At 37.2% G+C, this 25,191-nt stretch overlaps 1 protein-coding gene across 1 annotated transcript in view; it reads left to right on the top strand.

Moving 5' to 3' along the window:
• The window catches only part of KCTD8 (potassium channel tetramerization domain containing 8), a 105,403-nt gene extending 80,990 nt beyond the window's left edge, over positions 1-24,413 (top strand). The window contains exon 2 of the mRNA XM_027676292.1: positions 23,105-24,413. Within this exon, the coding sequence (XP_027532093.1) occupies positions 23,105-23,565 (461 nt within the window). The 3' untranslated portion in view covers positions 23,566-24,413. The remainder of the gene's footprint in view (positions 1-23,104) is intronic.
• The last annotated feature ends 778 nt before the right edge of the window (positions 24,414-25,191 follow it).

Below are 25,191 nucleotides of genomic sequence, written 5' to 3'. Positions count from 1 at the left end.
AGCTGAAAGCCACATCAAAAAAGAGAAGATTTAGGCATATGTGGTCAAACTTCTACAGCTAAGTGCAGCATGTTATCCTAAGAAACTCAACTCAGCTATCACTTCATTCTGGAAACACTTGCAATCTCTAGCAGAGTTTCCCACTTTCCAGGCTTTTAGCTGTCCGTATGAGTGTGCCTGGATCACCTATTGAGGTTCTTCCACAAGGCAGAAAAGCATAATCTAAAAGCATCCTTTTCTAGCAGCTATGTTTTAAAAAACAGGAACTATAAAAAATGAACTAAAAGGGCAACAAAATAGTTCCAATACGGAATATAATCCTAACGCCTAATGACCGTGAAAGCATTTCCGAGTTTTTGGAAACCAAGATGGTTTAGCAGGTGATAAAAGGAAGAGGAGATGAGAGCCTCCAGGTCCAACTGTAACATTGCTGAATATAGGAGCGTGTCTCTCTTGCACATGTTCAGGTTAATATATAAGAATAAAAGAGATGAGCTCACTGAACCTAACTTGTGTTCTGTTGTGAGCATGATGAAAGACCAGAGCACCTTCATCAGCACTGCTAGTGTGAAGCTGAATTCACAGGATTGTAACTGTGTTCAGAATCCAAGCCATGCCATAAGAAATGTAGCCATATGAATGTGCCAGAATTGAAATTCTCATTATTGAGTGCAACAATAGCAGTAGGAAGCAAGGGAGGTGATGATTGTGAAATAATTGTTTGCCTCCAGCTTCTGAGGAAATAAGTGACATTTTTTATTATATGGATATATTATATAACATCTTGCTATTAGTAGAAATGTATTTCTATATCTGTATTTTTAGTACTGCGTGTGCATTAACCATAGATGCTGCGTAATCCAGAGATACCCTTTATCTAATTACCTTACCATACACCTTAAAATTGTTGCAATTTTTTGTCTCTTTCTCTCTTTTATTCTTTCATATAAAGACATTAAAATAGCTTCCGACAAATATTATAAAAGGGATCAGTGGAACTATTGGTTCAGTTGTGTCACAGACATAGGGTGATGTAAGATGTGGCAAATATAGCACTAGTTGTGTTCACAAAAAGCTGCTGAAATTTTTTTCAGTGAAAAATATGAGTTTCATAAAAAACTAACATATTTTAAACACATGGATTTAAATAATTTTTCCGTAAAAAAAAGTAGCTTTAAGAAGAAAAATGTGGGAAGTTATTAAATAACTTTGATTTTTTTTAACTTATGTGGATTTCCCCGCTTTCTTTACATTATTTTATAGAAATACGGCAAGCATCTCACTTGCTGAAATGAAAAAACCTATGTCTTAAAACAAACGACAGAAGTCAAAAAACACCCTGAGCAAGAGAAGAAACAACTGTGTTCCAGACCCTGATATATTTTAAAAAATCCAATATCTCAACTATGATTAGATATTACAAAAAAAAGTGTTTTCTTTTTTCTTATTATGAATATCTGCTGAAGAGTGTAAATTATAAACAGTATCATTGACAGTATGTTGAAAAGTACAATCAAAGAAGCTAGTAAGTTTTCTGTGAAGGTTGTTCTTGGATTTGATTTTGGTTTTAATACAAGGAACAGTTGGTGGTATTTGTGTCAGAAAGTATTTCATGACTGGTTTAAAGAATCCAGTTTAAAGTGTTTCTCTAAAGAAACAGAACATATAGCTAAGGTTGTGCCTCTTACTTGATGTTAGTATAATTAGGAAGAACACACCCAGCTAGAGTAATGCAATAGCACCGTATTGCAGTCACTGTTCCCAGTTTGTGGAGCCCTTAAGCTTGGTTGTGGGGAAATAAAAGGATATACCAGAAAAGCGACTTCCCTGTACACATTTCCTTTTTTTTGTTTTGTTTTGTTTTAAATGCAGACAGTCTGTTTCCAAGGTAATCTCAAAGTTTTTGTTCTGTCACTAGAAGTCCCTGCCAGCGTGCATGTCCTGTCAGTGACCTTGTCTGGGATAAAGGCAGCTCTAAAGCTCTGCCATTGGTGCATACTAAGGATAACACAAAAGCTAGATCTGAAGTGTGCAAGTTACAGTATCTCGTGAGAAGAATATAGGACTCTATATCAGCACATTTTTCTTCCTCTTTTCCGCATCCATTGACATTAAGTCCAATAAAAAAACAAATAGGAAGGGATAATTTAATAAACTTTTGACTGTAGAGTGAAAATCAGAGTCAACCAGAAGCAGCAGAAGAACCAATGTTGTAATCACTGGATTTTCATTCATCTTTTCCACCGAGGACTTTGACTTCTTTTGCTTTCCTAAATCTGTCAATCTAGAGTAATACTGTGACATACCGCACATTAGCAGACCAGAAATAGTAGTAAGAATATACAAGAGGGACCTATTCTACAGTCGCATGAGATAAACGTGTTACCTAGTTTATGATTTTGATTTTAATTTCTCTTGGCCCACCTGTTCTCTAATCTGTAACCCTGAAATAAATTTGGTATTTAATTTGTAAGAAATGCATATTAATTAATTAATTAATCAATCTAGCATATTATTAGTATCCAGTTGTCATATAACATTTTCAGCAGCAGCTCTTGAAGCATTTAACAGAAGGGACAACTTAACATTTTACAGAAGGAGAAACTCAGGCACTGAGACAGAAAACACTGACTTTAATATTGACTTTGAAATGCAAAAGAAAATTTCATTTTTGGATATAAAAACAATTTGTTCAGGGTAACTGCCTTGTTGTATTTGAAAGCTCAATGTACAGCTGAATAGGAAAGATACACTATCATTGATAAAGTTTGGTTAAATGAAGTTATTTTACACAGGAATCAAAATAGTAGGGAAAAAAGTATGTAGGAAGCATAAGACCAATAAATATAATAACAGAGAGGTATTTTGATACTGGATTCCTTTCTGGGGAATACTAAAAGTGAGAAGGGCACAGACAGCCCCTTCCCTGATTAATAACTGGACGGTTTGAAAATCTGAGTCAGTGAAGTTACATCGTTGGCCCCTACCAACCCTAATGTATATACACTGGTCTTTTTTGTCGCCTCTGGATGGTGACAGAAAAGAAGCACCACCTCAGCTGTAGTCAGAAGCAGGTTTCAATTTGAGCTGCTCAAACTGAAACTTCCAAATACAGAACTGCAACTGTTATTGTAGACTCATGTCAGCATCAGTAAGGCAACAGATGAGTCTTGTATTCTGAAAGATTAAATATTCCCAAGCCTTATGGGTGTTAGAAGAAAGATGTGTTTTCATATCAACTGCCTTTTTTTTTTTATTTTCGCTTTTTCTGTGGTTTAGGTTTTTTGTAAACTAAAATATTATATGTCTTATGTGAATGCAATTAAAATGCCAATTAATAAAAAATAAGATTGTATTCATTATAAATTGATTAATTATAAAATGCATCAAATGCTGCTTTTCTAACTGACCTTTTTTTGGTGATAATGTTCCAAAGTAAATATTCCATATGCTTGGTCAATCCTCCACTGAGCCAGTCAAAGATGGAAAAAGAAAATAAGACAAAGTAAATTAGTTTAGCTTAAATTAAACTCTAGTAAAACAATTATTAACTGTGCCTTTGGTCAAACTGAGGAGGAACTATTGGTGATAATGAGAAGAAGGTTATTATTTACTGTGTAATGTTTTTACTCTAGGGTTGGTTGCTATGATAAAATCAAAATTGCTCAGATTTGTTTAGCAAATGAAATTTGATGTGAAAATTTTCAGTAGTACTGTATGTTCACTCTCCCAGGTTGGTTTCTAAATGTATTTTTCTTTCCTGCTCTCATTTTTTTTTTTTGCTATGACAAGTTACAAAAGCCACTCAGCTCCTAATTAAAACATTCTTCAGATAATTTACTGGAATGTAAGATTGTGGTGAATTGTGTATTTCTCCTCTGAAATTCTCATACTTTTTTCTTGTGGGCCTTTTTTTGTTGTTTTATTTGTCCATTAGGGCTAAATTAGATATTGACTAATAGTAGATTTATTTCAGTATTGCTAAGGTATGTTTTGTGAATCTCTCAAGATTCAATATATTTAGTTAAAAAAATTTTCTAAGAATAATATAAGAAATTAAATTTTCCCTAAACAACACTGTCATTCACTCTCTTTGGATAGCCTTCTATACTCATTTGGTATTCAATTTGCCGAATATTGGAAAATCAGTCCATGCTTTATTATTTATAATTTTATAATTTAAAAACTTTGAAAATATAGTTAATATTTAAATAAAGAATGAGTTTAAAAAAACACATTTCAGTCTATGATGGTCATAATTTATTCATTGCAAACTCTAGGAAGTGACTAAATACCTCAGTTATGTGTATTGTGTTTCCTGATAAATATCTGAAACATTTGAAATAAGAGGAGGATGAAGTCTTCCTATTCTTTCCAATGCTGGTTATACCTGGACTAGTAAATCAGATTCTTTGTTACTTGTTCAGGGATGGAATGTAAATGCAACTATTGGATGCAACTAGTCATCACCTTAGAGAAAATATTTGAAGGAAAAAATAAATATTGCAGGCAACAAATCACACGTCATGTTAAATTAGTAAGCAAATTTGAATCAGAAGGGTATATAGTTTCTGTAGGACCAATTTTACAAGCTTAAAGTTGCTCAGAACAGATCTGGTGCTGTTTAACCTTTGAGTTTCCCTGCAAGAAGATGGGAGTCGTTCATTGGGAACAGCTATGTTGAGGCAAGAGGATATGGTAGAAAGTATTGAGGAAAGCATGGAAAAGTCAGCCAGGAGCTAGTTGCTCTATAGACCTATGTAGCTGCTTAACCAAGGACAGAGGAAAGTTTTCTAGCAACTGACACTTTTAATTATATGCACATTAAATTCAGATAATACTGAAGAAGCAGGGTCTTATATTTGGATGGAAATTGCTTATGAGTGCTTTTGTTAATATTAAAAGCAGCTTAGATTTTAAGCCTTAAATAGGCTTACTTAGAAATCTGAATTAAATTATGTTTGTAAAAAAGGGTCTTTGTTTTCCATCTCTTCCACCCTGACATCAGTATCTAGCAGTGGAAAACATTACTTTATCTGTTTCCAGAGCATCTGCTTTGTGTTGTTAAAAAAATAATTTTTGTAGTTCATTGTTTTGACCCTTGTTTCTCAGTTCTGACGTTGAATGTCTCATTTTTATGTCAGATGTGGGTTGCTTGTCCTCACACTTTAGGCCTTTACCTCCCTGTCCTCACCTTGTTTGTCCTGTCATTTAGTGTTGCAATAGAAACTTATCTCCAACCAGACCATGGTGACTTTCTCTATTGCTTGTATTCATGTCACCTTGGAGGCTGCTTTTTACTTGATGGAGAAGGTACCACTAACATCCGCAAAGCTATTGTGTTATTACCCTTCAAAATCCTCCTTAAAACTCTCTGGTTTTATGCTGCTCATATATATTTTGACAAAAGATTAGACAACTCTTGGTCTGAGACAACCAGTCTATCGTGATGACCAATTTTGCTGGTTTTTTTGTACCTTCACATCTCTCTGTTTCTCCCTATCTGTTGTTTCTTGTCATGTTTTAACCTGATTTTAATATGTTCAGGGCAAAGGTCATCTTGTAGCCCAGCTACATTGTGCACAATGTAGTCTACTACTAGAACATAGTTTGCAAGTATTATCTAAGTATTAGTCTTCAAGTATTATCTAAGAAGTGTCTGAAGAAATTTTGCAATTGCTGTTGGAATACCTGTATGTTTTCGGTTTTTAAGTGTGACCAGTGTGACTGTGCCTTAAATGCTTTTGGTTTTGTCCTGTCAAAAATGTAATTTGTTCGGCAAATACTCAGGATTTCTGTTAAGAACTTAATTGTCTTTACTATACTGTAGTTTTAATCTCTGTGGTTTCACTGTTTCCCAAGGAGAATTCATCTCTTGAATTTGACCTTCAGGTATTTTATCTGTTTGTGGGTTTATGTCATATAGTCATAATACTTTGTAAGCATATATAACCCTTTAATGTGCAAATTATTTACAAACTATTTTGCTTTTTGCAAAGGACGATATGTTGTGTGCAGAGTGAATTCATTATCCTTTATATACTCAATAGTTTTGTTTTTTACTTAAATGTATACCATATAAATATGGTTTGTTTTCAGCATATGTTTTCAGATTTTCTGTAGCAATCTACTTTGAGTTAATGCTTTGAACTGTTCCATAAGGGTGATCTAAGAATTTGGATCTAAAGATAGTGGGTAATTGGTATGTTTTTACATAGTTAGGAATGCAATGCCCCATAAATTTCATATTGTTTAACTGTATTTTTCATATACCCGACCCTAATGATAAAATAGGTGAATGGCACTGCTACACTGTTGAAATGTAAGTCTGAAATGTACTTCATACTGCATACACAGAAATGAGAAAGACTTTGCTGATGACCATCACTGTTACTTATGGAAAGCTTTCAGCAAACGATTCTGGTCTTTTCACAGAATTCTTGCAGATAAGACATTTCTGTTATCCCAGGGACCAGCAAGGAAAGGCATGAACTCTACAGATATGATCTTAAGTATATCCTGAATTGCTCCCCTCTTAATTTGAATCCTTAGGGTAATTCACTGTGGACCCTTACCCAGTTCATATAATTCACTGCTAGTTCTCAGTAATCAAAAGTAAAATGCAGACTTGATTAAAGTGTGCATTTCCCAATGTTTTACACTTGATTATTGCCTAAAGTGCTATCATAAGTATCATGTAAGCCTGCCAAGATGGCTGATGTCCAACATGTTTATTTAACATGAGACTTTTTCTAAGGCCAAAGCCAGTGCATAGTATTTTGACAACTTTCTACTAGCATGTTTTATACACATTCTATAAAGTCACAGTAACATTGATTTATTTGGCATGTCATTAGGAAAGTAACCTGTAAAATTGAGAGAGCTGGAAGGAAGAAGTGAAGATTTCATATTTTATCTAAAGCAACTGACAATGTAATTTACAAAGTCATATGAGATGATACTAGAAAAGTAGAAATAAAAATTATTGAGGAAAAATTGTAATTTAGTATCTGAAATTGAATGGGGAAGCAAGCCACAAAGGTGACATTTGATCCTGTCCCTTTTTTATTGTTTGGGGTTTTTTTCCTGTTGCTCATGCTGTTAGAACAAAGTAACTGAAGCCACTGACAATCCCCAAAGAGGAGAGTTCTTACCAATGAGTTATGAATAATCTTCCTTCCAAGACACTATCAAAGCAAAAATTCCTGAAATTGCTGTGTTAATCACTCTTCCTCTGCTTTAATTCATGTTGGAGCTTCTAAGAGAGAAGCAGTGATTTTTGAACTGACTGAATCCCTGAAGTTCCACTGAAATATGTTTCTGACTGGTAGACTGTATTTGAGATGGCTTTTTTTGCATTCCACATATCCTTTTATTGAAAGTAAACTGTATTTGATGAGGACATTATTAAGTCAATATATTTAATGGTTATGTGTATCAGAAGGCGGCAAGTAATTGCTTCACGTATGTTTCAAATTGCTGTAAACCATCACTGAGAAGTGCAGTCCTTTCCCTTGAATATGCTATCCCATCCCTCTGTTGCCTGTTGTTCTGGCACAAACGTTTATATGGCCACATAGGGAGCCACATCTGACAGCTGAGAATTTAAAATGAATTTAGGAAAAAAGAAATGTGAGTGGTTCAAGGAAGAGTGTTGCTTATCTGAGTGAAAAGACATTCAGCTTCACATTGCCTGAAAGTCTGATTAGAGCGTAGCCAAACACAAACCTGGTGGCTAAAAGACTATTTCACACTTGAGCAGATGCCCAACCAATATTAATATTTACAAAGCAGAAGGCAACAGCCAGTAATGTGGTTTACAACAGACTGAAATTCCTGATTGACTTACAAATAAATATGTCCTTAGAAGAAAAGAGAAGATGAGAAATGGGAATGATAATAACCGGCAACCTCAGAGGGATCCCCAGGGAATGGGGGGCTGTATCAGGGATAAACAGGGATATAGAAGTTATAGAAGTCCATATCCTTCCCCAGGCCAACAGCTGTTTTCTCGGAATGTTATCTGAGGATACCAAAATAGGATAGGAAATATAACTGAGCCTCTAAAGCCACAGGTTAAGGGAGATGCATTAGGATGTGTTTCTGTATCATGAAGATGGAGTGATTGTCTTTCTTTTCTGTCACTTGTGCCCTTGCGTTGGGTCTGACTGAGCTGGAGTTCATTTCCCCACAGTAGCCCTCACAGTCCTGTGCTTTGCATTGATAGCTAGAAGGGTGTTGATAACACATCAGTGTTTTGGCTACTGCTGAGCACAGCATCAGCACTGTAACATTCCTTCCTCAATTGAGGGCAAGATCAAGAGGGAGGGGCACAATTAGGCCAGCTGACCCAAACTGACTGAGGGGATATTCCATGCCATATGATGTCAGCTCAGATATGAAAGCTAAGGGGGGGCATTCATTTACGATGATTGCCTGCTGAGAAACTTCTCCACGTGCTGAAGCCCTGCTTCCTGGGATGTGACAGGCCATTATTGATGGAGGGGCATAAACATAAGGCATACAGGCCAATGTGGTCACCCATATGTTCAATTTATTATTTAATTAAGTCAGCTTTTATACAGTTTAGTTTGTTTTGGGCACATGCTTACAACAAGGTGATTGGATAGCTCAGTCTGTACACGCGCCTCATGTCTCCAGTTCATTGGACCTGATGTTCTGTCCATGCGATCTGAAGTCATACTTGGAATGTAGAGGCCTTCCTAATTAGGAACTTTCTGAAATCTGCAGGTGCACTCCTATCTATACTTTCTCAAGGCTTTCTTGCTCTAAACATACTATGTTCTCAAACCTTATAATTAGACACACAGCTAACAAGTATAAACATTGCATATTTTCACACAGTCTATAAGCATAAACATTACAGCTTACAGCTTCTAGTCATGTCAAGCAAGGCCTACAGAAATGCAATGGAAATTGTTCACAATTTGAATCCTGCAACAGGCCATCACTCAAGGATGGGAAGTAGAGAATAAACCTTGTTATTTTCCACTTCACTTTCACACATGCGCAAGCTTTTGCTTTTGCTTTAGTAAACTGCCTTGTCTCAACCTACAAGTCATTTACATCTTATTCTCTCTCCCCTGTCTGGGTGGGACGGGGAGTGCTGGAGCTTCTTGTTGGGCACCTGGCATCCAGCCAAGGTCAACCTTTAATAGAGCTTTTGCAAGTATGCGGTTAGCTGCTTTTTTTTCTTTCTTTTTGTAACTTAATCCTGCATTTGAGGTGATTACAAGAAAACTTTTAATAAAGAACAGCTTTAAGACATTTAAAATCCTTGACACTGAGATTCTCTACTAGTGCCCAGTACCCTGGGTGTTGAAAGAATAGAAGGTACCTTTGCTACAAGGGCTTGAGTAGAAGATGGATGGGTCTGTGTCAAGGAACTCTCTTCCAATGATCTTCTCCCAGGCAGCTATCAGTAAGACAAGAGGGCATGGTCTTAAGCTCTGCCAGGGGAAGTTTAGGTTAGATATTAGGAAGAAATTCTTTACAGAGAGGGTAATCAGGCATTGGAATAGGCTTCCCACACCCAGGAAAGTGGTGGATTCTCTGTCCCTGGAGGTTTTTAAGATGAGACTGGATGTGGCACTTAGTGCCATGGTCTAATAGCCACGGCAGTAGTGGATCAAGGGTTGGACTTGATCTCAGAGGTCCCTTCCAACCCAGCTGATTCTATGATTCTATGATCAGTGTTAATGAAGTAAACTTTCTGCCAGCACCAGTTCGGGGAAAGAAGCACTGAAATCTTAAAGGGGTTTACAAGAGCAGCATGAACAAATGTTCCACCTCTGATCATTCCTGTAACTCCTTTTTGTGGTATAATGGGAGTATCACTCTAGATAAGTCTTACTTGGCCAAGTTTATAGTTTGGTGGAGTTTAATATCAATTAACTATTTCTTTTAGGGAAATACTGCATCTAATAGGTATCTAATAAGTATTTTTCATGGCCAGAACAAAATATTTTAGCTCTTAACTGATAAGTGCTCAAAAATAACTAGTCAAAAAAGGCAATATCAGAGCTGAGCATGAACCTACTTTATGGTTTGTAAATGAATGGCAGGAACATCTGCCAGATGTTGCCGAGATGTTACCAAAATATAAGCAATTGGGGCTATTCAGTGTAGCAAGTGAAGTTGTGGAAGAAGTATGCTTTTTATGAAAGCTCTATTCATTTGTCATGTATACCAGTGCATTCATTTCTGAGACTTCCTTCAAGCATTAAAATTAATTTGAAGTACCTACATTTTCAGATTTTTGGCAAGGAAAAAATATTTCTGCAGGTGGGGGAAGAACAAATCAACCATTCCACATGTAAAATACATTTGTGTCAAATTACTTTCATTCTAAAATAACCAAATCCCTCCAATCTGAAGATCAAATTCAGTTGTACTGCTACTTGTATAATATTTGTATTTTATTGCTATTACTCTGCTGTTAGTGGAGAGTGATATAGCATATGATCACCACTGAAGAATGTGATGACATCTGGATCTTGCTTCAGGAAGAAAATTCTGTACTGCTTCAGTGAGTCTTGTTTCGCCAAATAACTTAATATACAAAATGTGAAGCATCTGGTTGACTCTGAAAGTTTGTGTTGCCTGCTAGGAACTTGTCAGATAACTACAATATTCCTTTAGCTGGAGTAGACTTTTTAATTTTCCTTCTATGATTTTGCAGAAGATTGTTCAAGCTGTTTGCTAAACAGTGCTCTCTTCAAGAGTAATCAGATGGGTTGACATCTTTGGCTGCAAAGTATTAGCATAGTGATACAATCCCCAAATGGATAAAATCTGTCATGCATAATACACAGGGGGTAGATATTGGCAGTAGTGGTGGTTTCCTGGCTTTGAATCTTTTGATATTGATTCGGTTTGTATCTCATCTATTCCAAACTTTTCATTTTCTTCTCATATGTCCAACAGGGCATTAATGCTGTAGCCATCTCTAACTTCACAAAATAGAAATGTCATCTTCAGTGTTTGACTCTGTTTGTAGTTGAATATAAAAACTTTCCTGTCATCTTTATCTTAACTACCTAGAAAAGGCACTTCTCAGAATTACTTCAAATTTTTAAGATTAATATATTTAATAAAAAGCTGCAGACTCTTCATTGGTTTTACTGGAATGCAACAAATTGCCCAGTAGAATTTCACTCTGTCTCTCCTACTTAAGTAGTCTTCGGCCTAGCAGGAAACCCAGCTGGTAAAGTAACAAATGAAAGGCACATGGGTTGGTCATTTGTTCAAAACAAGATTCAGGTGAAATATCTAATGAATTCAAGCTGGGCACAGATGGTTTATTGTGTATCTTCTGTCATTCCAGATAACAACAATAGTTCCCTCTCTATATACTAATTAGTCTTTTGATGTCATGAATAATGTTAATATTTAAAATACAAGTTGACTGGAAAGAAGCAAAGAAATTTTCCTCCTTGATTTATTTCATTCATTCTACTATGTCCTTTCTAGAAGTTAGTTTAACATCAGGTGGTAGTAAATGTGACAGAAAAATATTTTTATGTTGTTGTGTTCTTTTTTTTTTTTACTTTTGAGACAAAGCACTTATCACTTACAGGCATGTGCTCCTAATCTGAAAGATGAATTGGTTCATTCACTTCAAGTACCACATAACCATTCACACACCATCGAGCTTAACACTATTAAAGGGTAATTTCCCCTGTGGGAGCTATGCCCAATACAGCTGCTGTCGCTACACAGTGTCTTTTTAACTTTCCATGGCAGGTAAGGAGGTTTAAATAAAAGGCTTCATCAAGAGTGCAATCACAGACATATTCTTCCTATTGAAATGTCCATGAAATAGCAAATAAACACTCCTAAAAGTCTTTCTTAATATTATGAAACATTACCAAGAAGACTTCAGTGTACAGTTCACACTTTGAAATTTCGTGATGGAATCAAAGCATGTGAGATGGGTTTGGCAGTAAAGGAGACGAAGTATTATGGGAAAATTTGCATGTCCTATTAAATTCTAAATGTAGTAAAACACTTCCAAATAATCAAAGCGTATATTTTGCCTTCATCTCTCATGATCTCCATGATTTAAAAAAAAAATCTCATAATATCTTTAGTTCATCTACAATGACTCACTGAACACATTATTATAGGTTCTATATTCTAACAATCTCGATAATTAAGTATATGGTGAAGTTTTCTTTTGAACATAGAATTACTATGTTCTCGCTTAAATATTTGGGGGCTAAAGTATTATTTGCAGTAATTTCGCTTGGCTTCGTCCAAAAATGAATTGTCTAGGGATGCCAATAAAAATATGCTTTTTGAGTAAAGTACTGTAAAGTTATAAAAGTCATTCTAACTTCCTTTTTTTTTTCCTTTAAGAAGAGACAGTATTTTTCCACCCTTTCTGTTTTCAGCATTAAATTGCTTTCCTTCTAAGATAATTTTTTGCATTCACACTAGAATGAACAGGCTTTATTTTTTAATTAATTCTGTGGAACTTAAGGTCACAGAGTGTGTTGTCTTTGACTTAAACGTGGTCAACATTTAATTCTTAAATTTTTTTTTTAAATGAATGCAGTTTTGGACCCAGACTCACAGCTCAGAATCAGCTTATTAGTGAAGCCAAACCAGTTTACATGCCCTGTAGATATGAATTTAAAGTTTTGCCAGAGCACAGGGCATAGTTTACAAAACTGTTTTGATAAAATGTGAGTAACCTAAGTGTCGAGGAAGTGTCCTTCATGTCGAGGAAGCCCTTCTGAGATTCACAAGCCTCTCTGCAGCAGTCTCATTTGCAAGCCAACTTGCTTGGCTTTCTTAAATCATGTAAAATTCAGGTTCTGTTCAAAGCACCGAAGTTGATACGTCAACAGTGCTGGCCTTTTACCCAAGAGTTCAGGACTTAGCAGAGTAATAAATCAAAGCCTCACAGATACTAATTCTCTCCTGTGCCTGAGGGAAGTTAACTTGCTTCTTCCAAATGAATATTTTACCCTGAAGTAATCAAAAGTGAAAGAGACATTCTTCTCATTTTTTTTGAAGCTATTCTGCTTTGCAGTGACTAAAGCCAAGCCTCAGTTGGAGCAAAGAACATGAAAGTGTGAGCATTTGGCTATCCATAGCAATTCATCACTCATCTCAAAGGAGGAAGAAAATAGGAAAGGCTGAATTTCAATCCTCCTTTCTGAAAAATACTTCACTATTATACACTAAGCATTCTTTGGATCAGGCCTTTAATTCTAAAAGTGGTTTGAAATTTTGTACCATATGAGACCCAAATTGGAAACTGAATATTTTTTTTTTTATTTGAAGCCACACAGCATAAGGACTCCTACACAAAATTTTATACCACAGAAATTTCTATGCTGAACTCTTCAATTTTTCCCATAAGTGCAGCGTTTGTCAAGAGCACTTAGGTGTTTCTCACATTATACACTTAGTTATTAGTATTGATTGTTAGAATGTTCATAATGGATAAAATTCATCCACGGGGAGAGGGACAGCTGAGGACTGCATGCCACTTAATTCATGTATAGGCCTCCATATTAACCTCAAAATAGACATTTCGTGGGACATGGCCTTCCATCTCCCCTCCTCCTTCCAACCCCCAGAACTAAGTTAGATGTAAATCGCAATACCTAAAATTAGTAGCAAAGTTTCTGTGACAAGCTGTATGGAATTAAACTCACATAAACTCTCAGTGCTAGATCCAAGCAGTGGATTTAGCTTAATTTTGTAGTGCATTAAATAGGACAGAGTGCAGTGGTCAGAAAGTGCCTTGTAGATTTGCCAGCCCTAAAGCTACAGTTTTAACCTACAACTCTAGTGGTAAGAGCCAAGCTGAATCCTGTGCCCATCTCAGGGATTGAATTCACGTGTTGAGCTGAGCTCTAAGAACAGGATTTTCTTCTAAAATACCATTATTATGCCACCGAAAATTGTCAGGGGTTTAGAGCTATCCTTTTATAGCTTTTAAAAATAATCTTTTTTATAAATAAAGTTAAAGTGAAATTAGACATAAAAGGTAATCATTTACTGCTGAAGTGTGATATTAAGTACTCAGACTTCCAGTAATGAAAGTGTTCCCACAGTAGCCATAACTTGTCATCAGATTTCACAGGTGACTTCTCTCTGAGCATTCAGTTTCATGTGATACTTCCAGTCATGGTGGAAAGTAATAAAAAAACTAGATATATTAGATGGATAAGTCCATCATAATGTGAGATTTGATTAGTATTTTTTCTATGGTTGTAAATTTTATATATATATAGTTAATATATATAGTTTATATATAGCATAGTTAATTTTACTTAGATTCTTAGGATTAAATCATACAACACAAAAGGTTTCATTTTATATTCACTCTGTATATAATGTCATTTTGAATTAGCAGGCAGAGGAGAAGCTCATTTCAGGTGTTTAACTTATTTGTGTCCCAGACTAAAGGTCCTCTGTAGCCTATAAAAATAAGGACCTTTCACTATGCAAAACCATGTGGGGAAAATTGCATTTCATGCAAAATCATGTGAAAATCACCTAATGTCAATATTTTCAAGCATGCAAAAATTATGACTCAAACTGCAAATAATATTGTTGGATTAGAGATCATTTCTTCTGCAGGTACAAATAAAAATAATCCTTGTTCTCATTGCTATTATGTTTCTGAGGCATCCAGTAAAATCAGTCAGTTTAAAACCCTGTTGCCCTCCTGTTTTCATTTTTTAAGAAATCAATTAGAAACATGGGATTTTTTTTCTGTTTTGGTATTTTACACCATAATTTTATTAACAATTTTGCTGCAATTTTTAAAGATGTTCTTTAAAGAAGAAACATCTTTTTGAAGATGTTTGTTGAAGTTCTCATAAATATATTTACTAAAAATTTTTTGCTTATGCAATAATTAGTTTTGTGTACAGCTATATCAGTTCAAAGGAACTGATATAATTAATTGGATTATTTCATTCATTCAATAGACTGTATCTAGTAAGGCTAGGGTTTGGGTTTTTCAGTGCATTTTAAGAAACAGGAAGTTATGAAGATAAAAGTCCTGGAAGAACATTGTTTTCACTAAAATGACATCATAAAAAGACTCAAGATTTTGGGTTTATTGGTTTGATTTTTTAATTTGTTTAGGTTTTTATTTAAATCAACTAACAGGCTTTATTTTATAGTGCTGGCAAGGGGATTGATCAAATCAGTTAACTTTTTTCATGCATATATTCTGAAACAACAGTGAAAGATAGCATCTCTAACAGATTCTATTCTTCTTGATTGAGGTATTGCATATTAAACACATTTAAAGTGTTGGGGTTTTTTTCCAAATGACTGTTTTTATATCAGCTTCAACTCTTATCTACATGTCTTGCATCCAGCTATAACTGTGGCACTCCAGAGCTAAGATTTTCTATTTTTCATGTCAACACAGTAGTTACTAAAATAGCTAATCGCAGCAATCTGTGCAAATGTTCACAACTTCTTTTACATTCTGCAGTAAAAATAAACTGAATTATAAACAAATTATTTTTGGGACACTGTAGGGCTGAATAGCTGAGTGAGGAAGTTAGTTCATGCAGCTGACACTGTGGATAGAAGAAACCAGGCATTTGACCTCGGGAGAGGAGAGAATCAGTTTGGGTTGAAAGGGACCTTTAAAGGCCATCTAATCCAACTCCACCCTGCAATGAGCAAGGATATTTTCAAATAGATCAGGTTGCTTAGGACCCTGTCCAGCCTGACCTTGAATGTTTCCAGGGATGGGTTTCCCCCACCTCTCTGGGCAAACTGTTCCAGTGCTTCACCACCCTCATTGCAAAATCTTTCTTCCTTATATCTAGTCTAAATTTACCCTCTTTTAATTTAAAATCATTATTCCTTGTTCCATCACAAGAGGTGCTACTAAAAAGCCTCTCCCCATCTTTCGTGTAGGCCCTTTTTAGGTACTGAAAGGCTGCAATAAGGTGTCCCTGGAACCTTCTGTTCTCTAAGCTGTACAACTCCAACTCTCACAACCTGTCTTCATAGGAGAGGTGGTCAAGCTCTCTGATCATCCTTGTGGCCTCCTCTGGGCTCACTGCAACAGGTCCCTGTGTTAGGGGCTCCAAAGCTGGACCTAGTGCTCCAGGTGGGGTCTCACAAAAGCAGAGCAGAGGGGGAGAATCACTTGCCTTGACCTGCTGGCCACACTGCTTTTGATGCAACCCAGGATACTGTTGGCTTTCTGAGCTAAGAACATGTTAAGATCTGATTACTGAGAGATGCCGCTGCCTGAATAATGTGCAAACAAGTCCATAGGCTTGGATTTGTCAATAATGCAGATTTTATTTAACAATGAATGTGAGGAAGAGAGACAGAAAGAAATAGAAAATGGAGAGGTGGAGGAGGAGGTGAGAGAGATCAAGCAGAAGATAGTCACCATCCATGGATCCAGCTACGTCCCACTGGTCCTTCTTCGCCCTAGGTTTCTTGGTGGAGGGGGTCCTGAGGTTATTCAAAACTTTCCATCATTTATACATTTTAACAAAGGAATTAATGCTTATTGGCTACACAGTTCTCTTATTCTGTTGGTTAATTGATTCCCTCACTTCTAATGCTAATTAGTCCACATGCTAGGTCTTTCTCTTCTTTTGAGTTGGTGGGTTTCTTGGGTCTGTGGACCTTGAGTTGGTGGTCACGATCTCCCCCTGCCAGAATTACATTTTACCCAATCAGAGCGGATTTCAGTAGAGCGGCTTTCTTCATGGCCTGTAAATTCTGCATTCTTTGTGTCCATAATCAGTGATACATTCTTCGCCCCCAGCTTTGTTAAACTTTCCCTGTGTCTGAGATAACACCCAGACAATAATACCACCTTTATCTTATCTCAAGTTCCCACTGTGGGGGCTTATCTTACAGCCCAAGTACCAAGTATCCCAAAAGGCATATTAAGGAGGGGCTTTGGTGGCCGTTGATGGTCACAGATGCCATCTGTCCCATAACTTGGGGTGACCTTTGTTTGACCAGTGATACGCATACGAGCGGTTGCTCCTTTACACAGTTTTCCACAGTGGGAATTTTTGTCTGGATACATTACCCAGGATGTGCTAACCAGATCTCACCTTTACCAGACCTGGAGTTAGCACCATTCTGTGCTTATCTCATGGTAAAGTCCTTCTGTGGCCTTAACAGTGTTTGAGACAGGCAACTGTGCTCTCAGTCCTTACACCACCCTGTAGCTGAAACACTGTCTTCCATGGACTTTTCCTCAGTTCATAGGTTGTCCACGAGGGTGATGAGAGTAGGAGAAAAGACAGAAGCAGCAGAAGGAATAAAATGAGTGTCCAATAGCTATCCCAATCAATAAAAATGTAAATCCAATTGCAATTAGAGCACACATTGCCAGGTCATGTCCTGTGTCTCATCCACCAGCACCCCCAATGCCTCCTCTTGATCTGTTGATCCCCCCCTGCATTGATGTCAGCAGATGCCCTGACCCACGTGCAGCAGCTTGCACTTGGCCTTGTTAAACCTCATGGGATTCCCGTGGGCCCCCTTCTCAAGCTTGTCCAGGTCCCTCAGGATGGCATCCCATTCCTCAGGCATGTCAATCACACCACTCAACTTGGTGTGCAAAGTTGCTAAGGGAACACTCGATTCATCTATGAATCTTATATTTCGTCTTCATCGATGTCATTGATGAAGACATTAAACAGTACCGGTCCAATTACAGACCCTTGGGGGACACCTCTTGTCACTGATGCCCATATGGATATTGAGCAATTGACCATTGCCCCCTGGATGCGACTGTCAATCAATTCCTTATCTGCCAAACAGTCCACCCATCAAATCCATTTATCTCCAGTTTAGAGATAAGGATGTTGTGGGAGACCGTGTTAAAGGCCTTAGAGAAGTCCAGATAGATGACATCCATGTCCACTGATATAGTCACTCCATCATAGAAGGTCCCAAGGTTGGTCAGGCACAATTTGCTCTTGGTGAAGCCAGGTTATAGAGCATTCAGGTTAATTGGATTTGAATATGGTTTCCTTTATTTTAAGGATGTTGTATTAATATTTAAGAAAATAAGGGCGTACAAAAATTGAAATATAGATAAGCAAAAGATCATTATTTTATGCCTTTACTGTGCCCAGTGTGGTATTTGTTTCCTGATGCAGGAGACAGAGCTAAAAAAAGTCCAAAATAGTTATTTAGACTGCACTTCATGAGTATCTACAGCAATTTATGTAATGTTTATTTGACTTCCAGAAGTACATGGTTGCAATTTTCAACAAACAGTTTTTGGTCAGTGGATGGTTTGCTGTGGTATTTGCCGTGTTCTGTTGCTGAATGGAGCTCTGTTGCTCAGTTAGTGTTTGTTGAGGAATTCAGAGAGGACTTCTGGTTTCTGTTTTGGCTCTCATAACTGGTAGAAGCAGATTTTCACTTCAGAGAATTAAGTTTATAAGTTTCTAGATAATTTTCCATGCATATTTTGTAGCAATTGAAAGTGATTCTTTTATCAGTCAGTTCTATCAGGAAATGTTGGCTAAAATCTGTGCAGAGAGCAACACAGATGAGGCATAAATACAGCCAAAGTAAATGTAATTATACCTTCCTGATCAGAAAAATGTCTTCAAGATGTTCTTTTGAGTCTACCAGACTTGGAAGTCTAGTAGCCACCTGTGCTGATTTTGACTCGGGTAGAGTTAATTTTCTTCCCAGTGGCTGGTGTGGTGCTGTGTTTTGGATTTGTGCTGAACACAGGGTTGATAACATAGAAATGTTTTTGTCATTGCTGAGCAGTGCTTACACAGAGCCAAGGCCTTTTCTGCTTTTTGTACCGCAATGCTGGTGAGGAGATTCGGGGTGCGTGGGAAACTGTGAGGAGACACAACCAGGAGAGGTGACCCAAACTGACCAAAGGGATATTCCATACCATATGATATCATTCTGAGAATATAAAGTGGGGGGAAGAAGGAAGAAGTGGAGATGTTTGGAGTTATGATGTTTGTTTTCCTAAGTAACCGTTATGCATGATGGGATTCTACTTTCCTGGGGATGGCTGGACACCTGCCTGCTCATGGGAAGCAGTGAATGAATTCTTTGGTTTCCTTCTTGCATGTGTGCTTTTGCTTTCCCTATTAAACTGTTTTTACCTCAACCCATGCATTTTCTAGCTTTTACTTTTCCAATTCTCCCCCCAATCACACTGATGGGGGAGTGAGCGAGCGACTGTGTGGGGCTTGGTGGCTGCGTGGGGTTGAACCATGACACCACCGTAGTAGAGGTGGTGAGTAAGCCCAGATAAAGGGCCAGTTCACTTTCTAACTTTCGAGACATGTAGCCATTTAAGAACATTAAAGGAAAAAGAAGAACTGAGAAGATTAAAGTCTACTGGAACTGCCTGGAGGAGAAGTGCTACCTGGGTTTTGAAGAACTGGGCAGTAGAGAGGGCAACTGGACATATCTTTGTAGAGGAGAATGAGCTGGAGAGGAGCAAGATACAGTGACTCAATTCCAACTTCTCTAAGATGAGGAATCAGCAGCAGGTGGGAGATCCCAGAAGGGGCAGGAGCGGAAGAGACAGATTGTAAATCAGTGATTTTTTTAGTGTTATATGTGGACTTGGCAGTATTAGGTTAATAGTTAGACTTGATCTATAAGGTCTTCTCCAACCTATGTACAGAGAGAAGAATGTGACAGCATGGAGGGCAATAAGGAGATGTTTTCTGAATTAGAAATGTAGTTAAATTTATCTGATAATCCCTGATGTTGAAAATTAAACAAATCTTTTGAGGATTCTTTCCTATGTATTTAAAAATTCTTTTGGGTTTCAGCAGGCAGAAAATATTGTGAGGAAAAACCTCCCCTCTAGCAGAACTGTTGCTTCTGTTAATAACACACTACTGAGAAAGCAGTGCAGAGGCACATAAAGAATTCTTTGTGAGGGAGGATTTGTTAATTTTTAAAAGGAGAGGTGTGGGAGAAACTTGTGTTTGGATTAAAGTAATTCTGAACTTAGGCAATTCAGTGAAGCATACAGAGCTCAGTGATGTAAGGTAGTGAACCTCAGGGCTGTGATCCAAAAAAGCATTTAAATACCTGCCTATTGTCACACTGCTAAATAATCTTATAACAGAAAATGGATTTTTTTTTATATTCTTGAAGGTGTATTTCAGTGCTTTTTTGAAATTGATCCTTAGTACATTTCAGATTTTAGCCCATGAGAAGCAAGGAATACCAATAAAGAACTAAGTATAATGAGACCAACAAGAAATAACATCTTGATGTATGAAGTTACAGAAAAAAAAATGGGCAGGAGAGTTGAAGACTACAGAATATCTCTAACTGAAAACTAGTTTCTTAGTCATAGAGTGGGCTGTTATATTTAAAGAAGCCAAGATTGTAAACTAGATTAGATATTGATGTTAATCATGTTATGGAAAATCAGAGTGACAATACTGAAATCACTGTCTGATTAACTACTCACTTCTATAATTGCATGCTGCAAAGCCAGAGTAGTTCTGTAATGCTAGCTGACTGCCAATTTAGCATATTCATATAATAGTTTGAGGTATGAAGTGCCAGATACAACAATAGAAAGAAGTCATGTAAATCTATTTAAGAAAGTGAACGTATTTCTGGAAGAGAAGGAGGAGGGAAATCGCTGCAGCCATGTGTTAAATATTTGGGTTGAGTATCATGGCTAGGCTTCGCAAATGAAGATCCGGGAAGGGCTCTACCCACGTTTGTCGCAAACGCGTTGGTGGCTAAAAAGGCCAATACGAGATAGGCATGTCCGGTTGCAAAAGGCACAGCAGAAAGACTCCTTAGATGGTATATTCTGCAAGGCACGATTCTTTCTGCGTTATCTTTTGTCCTCAAGGGTGATCCTGCGTGCTTTCTCAAAGGCACCAGCAGCATTATAGATGGTGTGTCTCCAGGCCTCCCTATTGGAGGCCAGAGTAGACCAGTTATGGTGGTCAATATGGCCAAGGCTGAGATGTTGTTTCAAGGAGTCCTTGTATCTTTTCTTCGGGGCTCCTCTCTTGCGGCAGCCGGTGGCAAGTTCACCATAGAACAAGATCTTAGGGAGGCGGTGGTCCTTCATCCTGGAGACGTGCCCTGCCCAACGCAGCTGTGTTCTCAGCAACATGGCCTCAATACTTGTGACTGCTGCTTGTTCTAGAACAGATGTATTGATCACATAATCTGACCAGTGGATGTTTAGGATTGTACGGAGGCAGCGTTGATGGAAGCATTCTAGGAGACACAGGTGGTGGCGGTAGATGACCCATGATTCAGATCCGTATAAGAGAGTAGACAGCACTATGGCTCTGTAAACACTAACACTGATCTTGGTACTTTAGTTGAATTGTATTTGTGTTTGGGTTTGTTTTGTTTTGTTTTTATTATTTTTTTTTTATTTTTTGTATTTGTAATTTTTGTATTTTTTTGTATTTGTATTTGGGTTAAATACAATGAAGTAGAAAACCATTTGTGTTTTTCACTCTGCATAATGTATACAAGCCCTGATGGATTGTTACCTCTCATTGACTCTTGGTTATTCATGGGTTTCTCTAGACAGACTACAGAAACATGACATGGCATCCTGGGATGCTGGCTAAAAAAAAAGTAAAGCAGGTTGTTCAATGCTGCTGTTGTTAGATTATTCTTTATTTTCCTTTGTGTTTTGCTTTGTTTTGTTTTCCCCTGTGTCTCATAAAATATTTCAATCTTCTTAGATTCCTTTGAATCATAGAACTACACTGTCAAAAAGACACTGGAGTGTTCATATTGCTCCTGCATTCTTTATAATTGTAATTGTGTTTCTAATTTGTAATTCTGAACAAAATACTAAGTCAGTCAAAAATCTCCTGCCAACTCTGTCCCAGTGACTCAATGTAGAGCTGTCATACCCCGACTTTTGGTCTAGCCAAAGGCAGCTAACTGATGCTGGTAGTGTCTGGATAAACTGTAAGATATTTAGAAACTAACCTATTTGGACGCTTTTAGGATTTGTAGCGAGCACACAACTGCCATTGAAGCCCCACTGTACATTTCATTTGGATGTTTAAACATCTTTGAAATGTTTCCCTTTGGTCTGATCCAACGCCTCTTGAAATCTGTAGATATTTCTATCAGCTCAAGGTAGTGTCCTAATTAAGATTGTGACGTTTATGTGATGTCAGCATAGCATAATTTCACTTCACAGCTGGAGTGTTGAAATAAGGCTTCAAAATTAAAAATGCTTGCACAGATTTAGTGGCTACCACCCAATTTTCACATTCATTTTGCTTAAGACTTCAAAGCAAAAATGATATATGGAGAGAATAACAGCCTAGATTTGATTTTCAGGCGTGTGAAGTGCTGAGCAGTGCCTACCGCTACCCCAGCCATGGCAGAGTGCCTCTGTACCCATAACTTCATAACCTCCTTTTCCCTACCAGCTTGTGTGGTAAGAAGTGTACGGCTGAATTCTGAGCTTGCACCAAGGCAAGTCTGGGATAACAACTGACAGTAAGAAGCGTGGTGAAATCACTGTAGGATACAAAAAAAAACCCAAAAGACTGTCAACAGTGAGTGATCACTGTTATTCAAGGTTTAATACTCCTTTTTCCATCCAGGGCTTCTGCAGTGTTGATGTCTGCCGAGAATAGTGTCAGTGGACTGTTCAGGAGCTTCCAAAAAAAAAAAAAATCTAAGCCCTTGGAATATTTTTATACAAGTGAAGACCATGCAAATTGTACAGTAGTATTTCCCTAATACGCCAAAATCTAATTTATCATAATAAACTTCATGCAGTATAATAGCAAACTAGCTCATTTAAACTTACCAGCAAGGATTTCCACTGCAGCTAATCCATGAGCATTATGCACACTTTATTACCTGGATTCTCAGACAGGCAGTGAAGATATTCTTTCTGTAAACATTTTTAGGAGTGGGAATTTTGAGGACCAGACCTTCAACTTGTATATTAGTTGGATATAGTTCTTTTACCTACAAGGAAATACCACCAATTTATGCCAACCAAGACTCTGAATCACATTTTTCTAAATGGTATCTGATCAGTTTTCTGTGTAAACCAGTGCTTGCTTAATACTTTTTCTCTCCTGCCTTGTATTAGGGCCCCCCCAGCGAACCGTTTCCCCAAAACAAGACCATGAAGAAAGAAAACATGACAAAGTCTTGGACAAGGGCAGTGAAAGTGGGACTTCCTGTAATGAGTTGTCCACCTCAAGCTGTGACAGCCACTCGGAAGCCAGCACCCCTCAAGAAAACGCCACCAGCACTCAACCATCCACAGCCCACCAGCCAAGTACTCTGACTTTGGATCGTCCGTCTAAGAAGGCCCCAGTACAGTGGATGCCACCTCCAGACAAACGCAGGAACAGTGAACTCTTTCAAACTCTTATTAGCAAGTCCAGAGAAACAAATCTTTCCAAAAAGAAGGTGTGTGAGAAGCTGAGTGTTGAGGAAGAAATGAGAAAATGTATCCAAGATTTTAAAAAAATCCACATTCCAGATTACTTTCCAGAGCGCAAACGTCCCTGGCAATCCGAACTCTTACAGAAATATGGGTTATAGTGTTCAACTCTTTCATGACGTATCTCTGGGGCATTTGATGTTTATTACATTGCCGCTAACTTACTGATGTCCTCCTTCTGGCCAACTCTGCCACCAGAGCTATTCCTGCTGCTTATTTCTTTCTGTGAACAGTGGATGTTGGATAGTACATGTTTTTCTTTAAAAATATATATAAAAAATAGAAACTTAAAAAATGCAAGAGGCATCTCATCTAAACCACTTCATAATAGCAAAGAAAAAAGTGCATGGTCAAGAAAGATGGTTTTCTAACTGTAGTCAGTTGGGCTTCATTATTGTTTTGGAACTTACCAAATAAAAGTCTCAATCATCAGTTAACACCTCATTTTATGTCACCAATAAAGATGACTCAGACTTGCTAAGGATGAAGAGGAACAGGGTTTAAAATTTAATTGAACAGATTTTGGAACTAATTCCCAACATTCTCTCAATGTTAATGCAATAAAGCAAATACCTATTTTGCATGAGCACAATGTTACAAATAAACCACACAAGAACAAGAGGTTGTCTGTTGCTTGGAGAACTGTTTGATACCAAGCCTATAAACGTAAAACGTCTAAGGGATTGAATTTACTTTGTTCTGGACCTGTGATTTTTTGTGTGTACAGTGTTCTGTATGTAAGGATGGTGTAAATATGCCTTATATTGTTTTATTATTGCACCAATAACGTTCATCTATTAGCGCTTGTCAGGATTATTTCTGTGAAATGCAAATTTACGGCAGATTGTGAAAATTGGTTTGATGGTCTGAAAGTTTTTATGTTAATCACTAAAAATGGAGAATAATAAAAGAGACTTTAATGTATTTATTAAAAGAATCATCTGGTAGATTTTTTGGCTATTGTTATCTCTTCTCTCTTTTAAAAGTAGAATCAAGCAAATTGTTACTTTCTGTTTAATGTTTCATAACTACTCTGCTGGAAAAAAAAAACAAACCAAAAAACATTTCAAAGAAGGAAAAAAATTTAGGGTAGTGCCGTTTAATTGGAACCACCATAGAGATTCTCCAAGAGGAAAAGAGTTAAACTATGAAGCAGCAGGGACTGAATTGAAAAACTGAGTGGTTTTACTGACAGAGAGGAAAGCAGTTCCAATTTGACAAGTTCACAAGAAGTCAGCTTAGAAATAGATGATTTAAAGTATCACAGCAGAATTTGGTACACTGACGAATGAAAAGTTTCTGTGAATAGTCAACTCTGTGACAAACCTGTTATCTCAGCCATGATACAGGAAAATAAATACCTTTCTCATTACAAGAACACCAAGAAGACAACTGTGGTTTGGACAGCCATAGCTGAAATGGGTAAGGACCACTGAAGTTCGCAAGAGAGCTGCTGAGTTCTTACAGACTTGAAATTATTACTGTGAGCACACAGAAGTACACGAACACATTTAGAAGGGTTCATCACCATATGTGTTCTATAGCAGGAACTGCACAGTTGTGTCAGAAGAGGTAATTTTAACTCATTTAGCTAAAGTAAAAAGGACATATTGTATTATAACTTCCAGGGTTATTCCTGATACCTGTATTACTTTTCAGTCCTCTAAGATGCCACTTTAAGAAAACTTCCAATAGTAGCTTAGCAACTTCATTCACTCTTTCTTTTC

Source organism: Neopelma chrysocephalum, unplaced genomic scaffold, assembly GCF_003984885.1.
Source record: "Neopelma chrysocephalum unplaced genomic scaffold, ASM398488v2 Primary Assembly neopelma1_42, whole genome shotgun sequence".
Taxonomy (NCBI): domain Eukaryota; kingdom Metazoa; phylum Chordata; class Aves; order Passeriformes; family Pipridae; genus Neopelma; species Neopelma chrysocephalum.
The sequence above is the reverse complement of the archived record's forward strand: the minus strand, read 5'-3'. Positions and strand labels throughout refer to the sequence as shown.